Genomic DNA, 12094 nt, shown 5'->3' with positions numbered 1-12094 from the left:
ACACACACACACACACACACACACACACACACATACATACATGTGTGTGTGTATAAAGTTCTCCTTTATTTCCTACATACCGCAAAACAGTAAGCTTTTACCAGCCTAAGTCGTATACTTTTCAATGTGATTAAACAGTTTGGGTTTACTTTGAAATGTCCATGAAAGTGCAGTTTCAAACAAGAAAGTAATTCATACAAATAAAAGAAAAAAATTTTCAGTTGCAACATTTATAAAAACAAGATTTCAAGATTTGAGGTAACACATGTTTGCAGAGGTAGTGTCTTCATTTGATTGTTTTAAGAAATGTTGCTGAGATAAAAAAAAAAAAGAAAGAAAGAAATCAACATATGTGATCGGTAACCTGGTAGAATCATGATATAGAAAACTGATGTCTCATTCAACTTAAACAGGTCTTGTGTCAAGACTAGCTGATACAAGAATAGGAAACAACCAATTCTAATGACTCTTTGCTATGGCTGAAGAGAAAGAGGACTGTTTTGTGTTCTGTTTATATAGCCAATGCATGACAGAGAACTATTGCTGCCAGCCTCTCCCCTTGATTCCTTATTCTAGTTGAGCTCTGGTAAAGAGAGAGAGCGAGTAGTATAGCTTCCAGTTCAGTTCAGATAGCATGACTGAGATACATTTCTATGTTAGTTGCTACAGTTTTACAGGCTATCTTGCCTCTAAATAATTAATAAACCTAGCAATAGTTTTCTCTTTTGCAGATTTTTTTTATTGATACATACATTTGTAAAAGAATGAATATGTTCATGCTTTGTAGAAACCTACAATTATTCATAACATACAACAAGCCTTTTTCGTAGATTAATGCTCAGTATTTTGTTCAGAACTGAAGGGTTCCTGACAGAGATATTGATTCAAAAGGTTATCATTAATAATACTTGATTTCTAGAAACTAGAAACAAAGATTTGACTGCTTTCTGTACATTCTTACCAAATAATAACATGGTGTTACATTTTCCTAATATTTATACATTTACTAGCTTTAATTATCCAAAGTAGTCTTTTGTAATGGATTTAATAATTATTTTCAGAACTAGTCCTTCCTCCTTGGCAAGAAGAACCTGATGCTGATGGAAATCGGCAGCGTACAATAACATATACTCTGACACTGGGAGCATCTCTGGGGCCAAAGAACTCAACAGCTACTGAGAATCAGGTTGGTCATTTCATTATAAACTTATACTATTAATAATTACTATTAAAGAAAATAGTTCTGATATTATGTACATGAAATGCACACAAGCCGACTGGATAAAGTGTAATCCAGTAAGAAAACATTGTCCATAGCTGACATAGAGATGGGGTGGAAGAGAATTAGTGAGGTCTGAGCAGTTAACATGGTAGATATCAAAGTTTGTAGAAGTATTTTGTGGCCAAAATACTGCTATTGAATGAAGAACTACTGATAATGTAATTCTGGAATTGTGAAAAGCAAAGTGGGTGGTGCTGTATGTTTGTGAAGATGCAGACATGAATGTAATCATGGATCAAGGTTTAAAAAGGGTTTGTCAAGCAGGCAGATGGCTGTCTTCTGAATGAGTACCAGTGATTGAACATGCCATTTTTATTTGCATGTCATATGCAATTTTTTCTTCAAAATTTTAAAACCTAAAAATTAGGTAAAAATGAATAACTAAATGTTACTCATTTTTCCCAACTCCTAAGTATGTAACCATATTTGGGATGATATGACCTGAAATAAATTATGCCCATTGCTGAAGCTAAAAGTTAATTGGTGCATGACAAAGAGTTTAATACTATAATAATGTTTTATTTTTCTATGATAGTCATATTATGTTATGATCATTATAAGTATACAATAAAGCTTTATGTTACAGGTGCACTTAATATCTTACACAGTCACTTTTCAGAGTTGTTTACATTAGAGATTGTAGCACTCAGTGTCCAACTAAATGCAACAAAATTTTGCTCATGGTTATTTATATAAAGTAACCAGGAAATAAAATTGACATTGATAGCAATTAATCACTTTTGGGGTTTTAACTGGAACAAAATTTGTTCTATAAATACATAGTGTCCACACAATATCAACACAATTTATATCCCATGAAATTACAGATGAGATAGTGGGTGGTTAAAATATCCTTTTACTTTCTGAAAACATAAATGATGAATTTCAATTTGTTAAGATTCTAATTAATTTTGTTTTTAATTATAAAAAAAAAAATTCTTTTAGATTAAAAAATTGTTTGCCAAATCATTAATGTCTTTTGTTCAAAATTCAAAATTCAAAGACTGTTTTTTTTTTAATGTATAATAGAAGCATTAGATGACTTTTAAAAAGGCCAGACTTAAACAATGAATACTTTGTTCTACTGTAACGTAACCATGTGTTCATCGCTATGCAAACTGAAAAGTAATACTGAGTATAAGCTTAAGTAGACCGTCATTATCAAAATGAGATTGATTTCCTAGGAAAAAAAATGATAGCATGATTTCTAGAATGTTGGCTTTACAGCAGATGCACTTTTATGGCTTACACCTGTAAACTTGAAAGGTCACATTTTTGTTTTGCTTAGGATGTATGAACGTTTTAATTTATTTTATATAGGAATTATGATACATCCAAGTAAACACTTCTTTTTCTATATATCATAATATTAAAGAAAAGTCAATGCAGATTATACACAAGAGATATTTTTATGGGATTCTGTTACTCTTAATTAGGAGATTAGGAGTATACATCATACATAATTATTATATATGAATAATTACAATACTGTATTCTTTCAAATGCTAGAACAATACTCAATAGTGGTTTGCATTCGGGTTCTTGGTTCTTATCTACAACTTATTACAGAAATTTATCTGAAACTGAAGACCAAGCCACTTTGATGTTGTTTTGCCCATTTTGAGAATAGTGTCAATGGCACACTCATTCTTTCTTAATACATTCAGGCAGATTCAAATTTGAATGTGTTAATGGCAGTTGTATTTCATCATTGAAAAACACAACTTCTACTTTCAGACGAATGTGTGTCCGTAACATACTCAATTTTCAGAAATGGTAACTTTAGGAAGTGTTCACAGAGCATTTGTTGTAGAGTGGAATTTATTTGGATACCTCAGTGGTGATATGTTAATATCCCATTGTAAGTTTCACATTATAACCTTTTAAATGACTTTGTGAAACTTCATACCTAAATTAATCAATCTATACAAATCCTTTGCACCCAACACTCAAGATAGTCAAGCAAACTGCTGTAGTGATTCAGGTTCTGTGAGCCATTTTTTGATTAGTTAAACAGAAACAAAATTGCTAACTGTCTCCAAGGGTCAGATGTCTTGCTTCACTCACTGCTGCTAGCAGTTAACATCTTCCTTGACATTGCCTCAACAGAATAACTTCTACCAGTTCAAAAATTTGTATGTTTTCCACTTGCTGCTATATATTATCTGCTTGAAAGCATTTCTGACTTTACAAACACAACCGTATATATGTATAATGAATTAAATTAGAATGACTAAGTTGTAAGTTTGGAGAGGATCATTGACAAACTCTCTCTAAATTGTACAAATAGAAGAGAGATTAGGATGTTATTTCTAACCTGCAAATATATTGAAAGAAAATTGATAAAAAACCTCAGAAGAATCTTACATCTGAAGGTGAAGAGGATTGGCATATCAGTTAACTTAACCATAATATAGAACTTGTATTGCTAAAAGTTGCTTCATTGTTATAAAGTTGATGTTTTAGAATCCTTTAATTTACTATTTTTGGAGACTTTTTTTTGTTTAGTTTAGAAAAATATAGGTCTTTTTTCAATACCAATTCGCTAGCAATTATTTTTTAACTGCATCTTACCATTTATTTAGAACCTGAAGTGTATATATAATATGTGGTGCTATATTATAGCAAGACACTATTAATACATTCAAGAGATCTTCATTGATTGGGGAAAAACTAGATGAATGTGGTTTATTAATGCTGAATGAGATCTGAAAGTTTCTGGGCATTATAAACATTCATTTAATGTGAATAGATGAAAATGCTCAGTGAAGAATGTCGTGGTTAGACAGTGGATGATATCTGCAGTAGTAGTAATAGTAGTAGGTTAGAATTTTGCTTTACTAATGAGATAAGACAGATTTCAGATCCAGGGAAAAAGATGCTGTATAGCAAACATGTAACATTTCATCTCTTTATATTATCTATGTATCTAAATTTGCTTTTCCAATTTGGCTTGTACATTTTCTCTTTTCTTATCTTTTGCCCGTTAGGTGTGTTACAAACAGAGTCAACCTGGAATGTTATATGTCATCGACACTTCTACCACAATGGCTTCTGTACCTTACACTGAATCATTTTATGTTGAGCACCGGTATTGCATCACTAGAGCGTCTTATACCAAATGTAGACTCAAAGTAACAAGTGATGTACGTTATAGAAAAACATTGTGGGGCATTGTAAAAAGTAAGCATCTTGTTATTTATCTAAAATAATAAATAATCTAAAAAATTGTCCATTAAACATCAAATATTTCTGGCAACATCTAGAATTATAATTATTGATAATGCTAATATTTATGTTTACTGTTAATGTTTATACTACACTCGGGCTGCAAATTGGTAGAATCACTAATGTGGTGGACACAGTGGCTTGTGGTGTTTAGCTTTGTACTTTTATGTTCTAAGTTCAAATCCTGCCAAGGCCCACATTGCCTTTCATCCTTCGTGGGGTAGATGAAATAAAGTATCAGTCATGTGAGTACTGGAGTTGATTTAATTGACTATATTTGGTCTTGTACAAATGTTAGAAATCAATAATTACACTGGAGTGAGGATGTTAACAGAAATGTCACAGTGCATCTCTTATGATATTTAGATTTGTTTCTTTACATTTTGACTTCAAGCTCCATTATGATTGATTTTACCTTTCATCCTTGTGGCATTAATAAATTTAGTACAACTCATTTACAAGATTCCATTGAAATGATGGTATTTCAGCTTTAGTCATTTATGGCTTTGTACCAATAGAAAAACCAGTATTGAGGCTGAGTAGTCTAGTTAATATTCTGTTTGCCTTTTCATCTCATCAGAGTAAATAAAATAAGTACCAGTTTTATACTGGGGGTGGATTTAGTCAACTATTCTTCCTCTATAAAATTTGTTTGACTAAGGGTATAGTCAAAGTAGATCAATATTATCTATTGTAAAGTGCACTTAGTGAGTCAAGTATGTAAAATGGTTTCAGTTCTGAAACATTTTGTTTTATTTGTTTCAAATGATTTTGGGAAAAACATGAACATCATAAACCAACATTTCCATTCAGCTTCACAGTTCAATCTCTACTATGTGTGCTATTTTTCTCAGTCTTATTTGCAAATGTAATGAGTACAATCATAGGCTCTAGTTTTTATATATACTAAATATATGCTTTATTTATACTAGCCATTCTATAATGAATTACATTTTAATTGAAAGGCATGCCTTATGAATATTCAAAAATATTTCAGATAGTTTCCATTATTTGTAATTTTGCATGCAACAAGTATTTTTAAAATGTTACACAGTAAAAAGTATATTTTGTTGTTCACAGTAAAAGCCTAGTTTATTGTTCACAGGGAAGCCTATCTTATTGTTCAATTTTATTCACTATCAGAGTAGATATTTATTTATGTATTTGAGGCTTAGTCGGGTGGAGGGGGAAGTATCCATGACCTTAACAAGTCTTTTGGAACTAGTGAGATTGGTATAATGGATGTTCAGTTTGAACATCTGTAAGTTGATGTGTACATGAAAATCATCATCATCATCATCATTGTTTAACATCCACTTTCCATGCTAGCTTGGGTTGGACGATTTGACTGAGGACTGGTGAACCAGATGACTACACCAGGCTCCAGTCTGATTTGGCAGAGTTTCTACAGCTGGATGCCCTTCCTAACGCCAACCACTCTGAGAGTGTAGTGAGTGCTTTTATAAAATTCCAGAGAGTTGATATTCTTTGAAGAAAGGATTAGGAATAGCAGTTAGCATGGTGTCTGAATGTGTATGAAGTAAGAGAGACAGCATATGTGATTGAAAGGATGAGACAAGGGTATTTCAGGTGGATAGACTTAGGCTGGGAAGATGACACACAACTATATACTTTCAAAAGGTAGAGGCTGCAGAAGTTGTAGCTGTCAAAGCAAGGATGCAGCATACCTATGCTGGTGAGTGAATTTTTGTCAATCATTTTGGATTGCTATCTTTTAGCTACTGTCTAGGATGTTTGTGTGAGTTGCAGCTGCACTGTCCCAGATGAGAGAGCAGTATTCCTTTGTGGGTTTTGAGTTTTGTAGAAAGTCACACACCATTAAACACACACACACACTAATGCAGAATGGAACGTGAACATTATCCTAATAGTGTATGTCATGGGAATAGCAATGAATGATCTGAATTACAATAGTTTGGCATTAAAGATCTTTCACTATTTAGTATTGTATTTTAGCATTTTAAATTCCAATCCTGTTGATGTTGACTTCACTTCTCTACTCTCCATCCTTGCTAAATTGTCAGTTAGCATTTTGGACTTGATAAGATGGCTCTATATTCCAACAGTTGACATAGTATCTAACAAGGAATCAGCATTATTTATACTAAGAGGCTACAAGTCAGCTTAAACTGTACAATGCTAAAAAAAATCAAATTTTTTAAAACTTAAGAAAATCAAAAATTTAAAAGGTTTTGCGAAGTTAAAAAATTAAGGAATCCAACCTCCGACAACATTGGAGATTTTATCATTGAGTAGTTTTAAGAACAACTTATGATTTAAAGTTTAAATACCAAACTTGTATGTGTGTGTGTGTGTGTGTGTGTGTGCGTGCACACACATATGCATGCAAGAGATATGTTGGAGGGCAATTTCAACCAGACTGCTCATAAGCAAGAAACCTAAGTACAAATTCTTCTGGGTAGGCAGGAAATCTCTCAACATATTCCAGTCAACCTGTGTGAGCATTGAAAAGTGGACATTAAAACAATGATGATGATGGTGGTGGTGGTAGTGGCAGCGGCGGTGGTTCAATTTCCTGAGGTCAATAGAATACTATTATTATAAATGGTTGACTATAAATTCTCCCTTAAATTTTATTCTCATGTATCTAATATAATTAATATTAATGAAGACATTTTAAAATGTTGATTCGTATATTTACGTAAATAGATCATATGGTAGCTTTTCCAGTTCTTGTTTTAACTGTATGCTATATGCTTCTATATTTTGTCAGTCATACATTTCTTGAACAAACTCTTGCAATTTGGATTTGGAGTAGTTCATAATTCTTAGCATAAGATCATTCTTCCTTTTTTTTTTTAATTTTGCAGCAGCAGCAATAGTAGTAGTAGTAGTAGTAGTAGTAGTAGTAGTAGTAGTAATAGTAGTAGTAGTAGTAGTAGTAGTAATAGTAGTAGTAGTAGTAGTAGTAGTAGTAGTAGTAGTAGTAGTAGTAGTATAGTCATTGTTTATACATTTAACTTGACCTCTTTTCTAGGGTTAATAAAAATACTTGTAATATTTCAAGGTCAGCTAAATGTCTTACATTACCAAGGAATCCAGTTTCTGATTGCTATTTCCTTCCAAACCTGACCTAATAATAAGAGCTTTACCTCATTATAATAAGGAAACAACTCAGGACTTAGCTTTCTCTCTCAGAGCATACATTAGCTCTGAATAAGTTGTAAGATCCTACAGTTTTATAATTCTTTGACTGGTTTCCCATTTATTGGACTGTAACCTTACATGGGCATAACCCTTTTATGGTATAGCTGATTACTCTGACTCTTGTACTTATTTTAATGACAAAGTGGATCAAGGTGGGATTTAAACTCAGAACATAAAGGGATGTAACTCAATGCCCCAAAGTATTTTGTCTGGCACTGTTCTGATTCTACCATCCACCTGGTATATTTAGCATTTAAATATACCCTACAATGGTATATTTCTCATTATACTAATGATTTTTAAGATTTGGTATTTTAGGTTGCATTTGGAAGAAATCTATCCTGATCGACAAACTTGCTGTCACTGGAAATTGTCTTGACAATATATTATCATTTCATATCTTTACTCTATCTCTTCTATCATTACAATATCAGGCTTTGTTATTTCAAAGTTTTACTGTATAATTCTTTCTCCTTTTAGTAATAAGGTCTGTATTACTATCAAACATTATTCCATCCATGTTAACTATACTTTGTTGTTGGCACTCCGTCGCTTATGACGTCGAGGGTTCCAGTTGATCTGATCAATGGAACAGCCTGTTCATGAAATTAACGTGCAAGTGGCTGAACACTCCACAGACACGTGTACCCTTAACGTAGTTCTCGGGGAAGATTCAGCGTGACACAGTGTGACCCTTTGAATTACAGGCACAACAGAAACAGGAAGTAAGAGTGAGAGAAAGTTGTGGTGAAAGAGTACAGCAGGGTTCGCCACCGTCCCCTGCCGGAGCCTCGTGGAGCTTTAGGTGTTTTCGCTCAATAAACACTCACAACACCCGGTCTGGGAATCGAAACCGCGATCCTATGACCGTGAGTCCGCTGCCCTAACCACTGGGCCATTGTGCCTCCACGTTAACTATACTAATACTCTATTATCCATCATTTCTACCCTAAAATTGCAATAGGAAATTCCCTCCCTCCACCTAAGCACAAATGCATGTGTGCACACAAAGAAAACAAAAGATAACTTATGTAAAAAAAAAGGCATTCAGCACTGGGAAGCCCTCAAGTGGTTACTTGCTCAAAATAACTTTTTATCATAGATCTGCTTAATCAACAATATTCAGCTACTTTTGTTTGACAGTATACTATGGGTTAAAGTCAGAAATAGCTGCTTTGTGTATGTTTAACTTTTGTGCTGTACTATAGAGAATACTACACACTCATTGGAAATGTGAAATTTAGATGATAAAAATTCAAATAAAATTTTTATTGAAATGTCTATCGCTAGTCACTGTTCAGAATGTTAGAAAATGTAATATTACTGTAAAAATCTGACTTTTCAGAAAAATAGAATTTCTATTGTTACATAAATTTTATTTCATTTGGATATTTTCTTTTTGTATTGTTATATACAGAACTGATATTATTAAAGTGTTTATAGTTCTTCCTTTATTGAGTTCACTTTCTTCCATGTATATATGTTCTCCATCTCTCTCTTAGAAATGGCTGTTTCAAACAAAGCAGTACAGACATTTTCTAGTCACTGTATTACTCAGCAATGTTTGCTATTAAGCTGCACATAAAAGTCAGTTATTTGCAGCAGCCAGAACATCATGCCAGCAGCATTGTGTAAAATATTGTTTGGGGAGCCAAGGCTGTTCCTGCACTTAGGTTTATTGTACAATATAAGTATATATTTGTGAAGTGGGTAGTTAATAAAATGGTTTATATGACAGGTATCTGCAGCTGGAATACCGATTGTAGTTAAGTTCACTTAACACATTAGCCTCTGTAAAGTGAATATTTTTGCTGAAAATATTCTTCCATATATTCATTTTATAATGGACAGGGAAGACCATTCCATTAATGTCCATTCACCTGTAACTAATGGTCTAACATAAGATATAATTCTGATGATGGTTACTGAATACCTGGAATCTCCATCTACCCCTTCTTGACAAGTAATGTTGATGAGCCCTTTCACCCCTACTAACTCAGTAAATCTGTAATATCAACTTTTTTATCAGTTATATCTTTATAATAAAGACTGATCTATCTACTTCATTACACATCTTTCTCTGCTCATTTCTGTTCTTATCATTTATTATATTATGTTAGAAATTTCACTTATATATACTACACATCATCCGTGTCAATGTTTGTGTGTGTATTTACTTATGTGATTTTAATTCTCTTTTTAGATATAATTGAGAAAAATGCTGCTCATGGTTGTTCAGAATATTTTCATTCATTAGGTAAGTGATGCCATTTTAAATTTAAAGGCTTTTCTTTTTGTTTTCTAATGTTTGTATGTATGTGCATAGTTTGGAATAATAGAATAGGGGTCACTTAACTCATCGAAGGATTGTAGCCTTTAAAATTTGAATATCATTGTAAAACATGGGAATTTTTTTATATTCAGTTTATCATATTATCTTACATAAGAGTCCTTAAGTCTAAATGGATTTCCCCAGACATTGCAGTCATAGATATATGGCATTAATATTCCACTACATTGGAGATTAAACTATTGACTCAAAGACTCAAGTTTGGATTCCCTTTCCTAAAGGTAAACGAACTGGCTCATGGAGCAGACGAGTAAGTTAAAATAAGGTTTATCAAATGACCCTCTCTTTTGTATATATTTAAAATATCCTAGGAGTAACATAACTGAATATAATCATTTCACCTGCAGCTCTTGATAACTTTACTCCAATCGTAAATTTTCATCCACCTTTCATTTCTTTATTTTGGGTTCACTGTTTTCTTTCCCTAATGTTGATCAGTGTTATACAAGCAACTGGAAGAATCTGATATTTCTTTTATCATACACTGATAACAAGTGACTCTAGACTTCCCTTCATGTGCAAGAGATCACAACTGTTTGTGCATAGTGGCCTGAACATGTGAAATAATTTAACATGGGCCAAAAGAAGACATTCATGTAAAACAAATTAATGAAGAAAAAGCCTTATAATTATCCTTACCATTTTTGTGTCATTGTATGTCTATGTGTTCATATGTTTATGCATACTTGCCTAAGAGTATACTTACTTGTATACAAGGGAAATTAACTTTCTTGTTTTTTATCCATTTATGTTCATTACATTAATTTCCTTCATCTTCTTCATCATTTACTTCAGCTTTCTTATCCCATCTTTTCTCTGCTTTTACCCACACCCCTCTTTTCTTATTCTTCTCCTGCCTGTAATAGAAGCGTTACAACAAACATTGTTGTGAATTGATAAAGCTTTTTAAGTGTACAATAACCCTAAATCTTAACCTGCAACTTATCGTAAGACAACTGTAAATGTTTGTTGTAATAAAGATAACTGGACAATTGCAAATGTTTGTTGACATCATTGACAATACTCAGTGCATGCAATCAGCAGACTGGACAGATGGGAAACGAATAAGATGCTTGAAAAAATGAATTCTCATATTTCTTGGAAACTATTTTAAGTTTATATGCACACACACACTACAGACATGCATATGCATGAAAAAGTCTTCAGCATGACATTTAGTGCAAATGTCCATCTCATCAATACTTAAAGCTACTTGTTATTTTCCCAGGTTCTGAGAGTGTTGTATGGAAATGTATTGATTGATAATAACCTATGATCTTAGGTACATTGTGTATTGATCAGTTATAGCATTGATCAATTCTAAAGCATCTCAGGAGTATTTACAATAATTTGCTGCTCATGTGAAACACACTTGAATATTAAATCAAGTAGATGTTGCAATATAGCTTTAAAGCAATTTGATTTGAAGATTCAAATCAAGCCAACATAACTTTGTTTGTAAATGTTGGACTTGATGAAAGAAAACCACTTATAACCATTGTCATTGGCATCATCATCATCATCATCATCAGCATCAACAGCAGCAGTAGCATTGAAGCATGCTTCTTTCTCCTTTGACATAAACCATGATTCTGTTAGAATATAATTTAATCTATGTCTGATATAGTGTAATAGAGCTATTGTTTCAATATGCTAAGTATTTCTAGAACAAAATCCATTTGATTACTCACTCATCTCCAAACAGTGTCGTAACTCATGATTAGTCAGAATAATTGATTTTTGCAATTATCTTATGATGAGAAGTTCTGACACTCATTGTGACTGTTTAATTCTTATTGTTATTGTTTACCTATTAAACATATATTTAGTATGGCAATATGCCAGTACCCTATGTTCTACCATCTTTCCTAAGGCCTTCAATTGGAAGCTAATAGTGTACCAGTATTTGTGAACATCCAGTTGAGTAAAAGGCAGGTGTGCTACCAATATTTTTACACAGATGATAAACAAGTAGTTTTAGGAACAATTTTCATTTTCTATATGCAGCTTTTGTTCTTCACAAGTAAAAATATGCTATATATATA

General features: G+C 32.7%; 1 protein-coding gene across 9 annotated transcripts in view; it reads left to right on the top strand.

Moving 5' to 3' along the window:
• Positions 1-12094, top strand: part of LOC106868342 (protein Aster-B) — a 264262-nt gene that overhangs the window by 233589 nt on the left and 18579 nt on the right. For all 9 annotated transcript variants that reach the window (XM_014913557.2, XM_014913556.2, XM_014913555.2 and 6 more), the window contains 3 exons: positions 1062-1186; positions 4273-4465; positions 9903-9956. In XM_014913557.2, coding sequence (XP_014769043.1) covers positions 1062-1186; positions 4273-4465; positions 9903-9956 — 372 coding nt within the window. The remainder of the gene's footprint in view (positions 1-1061; positions 1187-4272; positions 4466-9902; positions 9957-12094) is intronic.

Source organism: Octopus bimaculoides, chromosome 5 (genome assembly GCF_001194135.2).
Source record: "Octopus bimaculoides isolate UCB-OBI-ISO-001 chromosome 5, ASM119413v2, whole genome shotgun sequence".
NCBI classification, from domain to species: Eukaryota; Metazoa; Mollusca; class Cephalopoda; order Octopoda; family Octopodidae; genus Octopus; species Octopus bimaculoides.
Note: the sequence above shows the minus strand (reverse complement) of the source record. Positions and strands in the feature narration are given on the sequence as shown.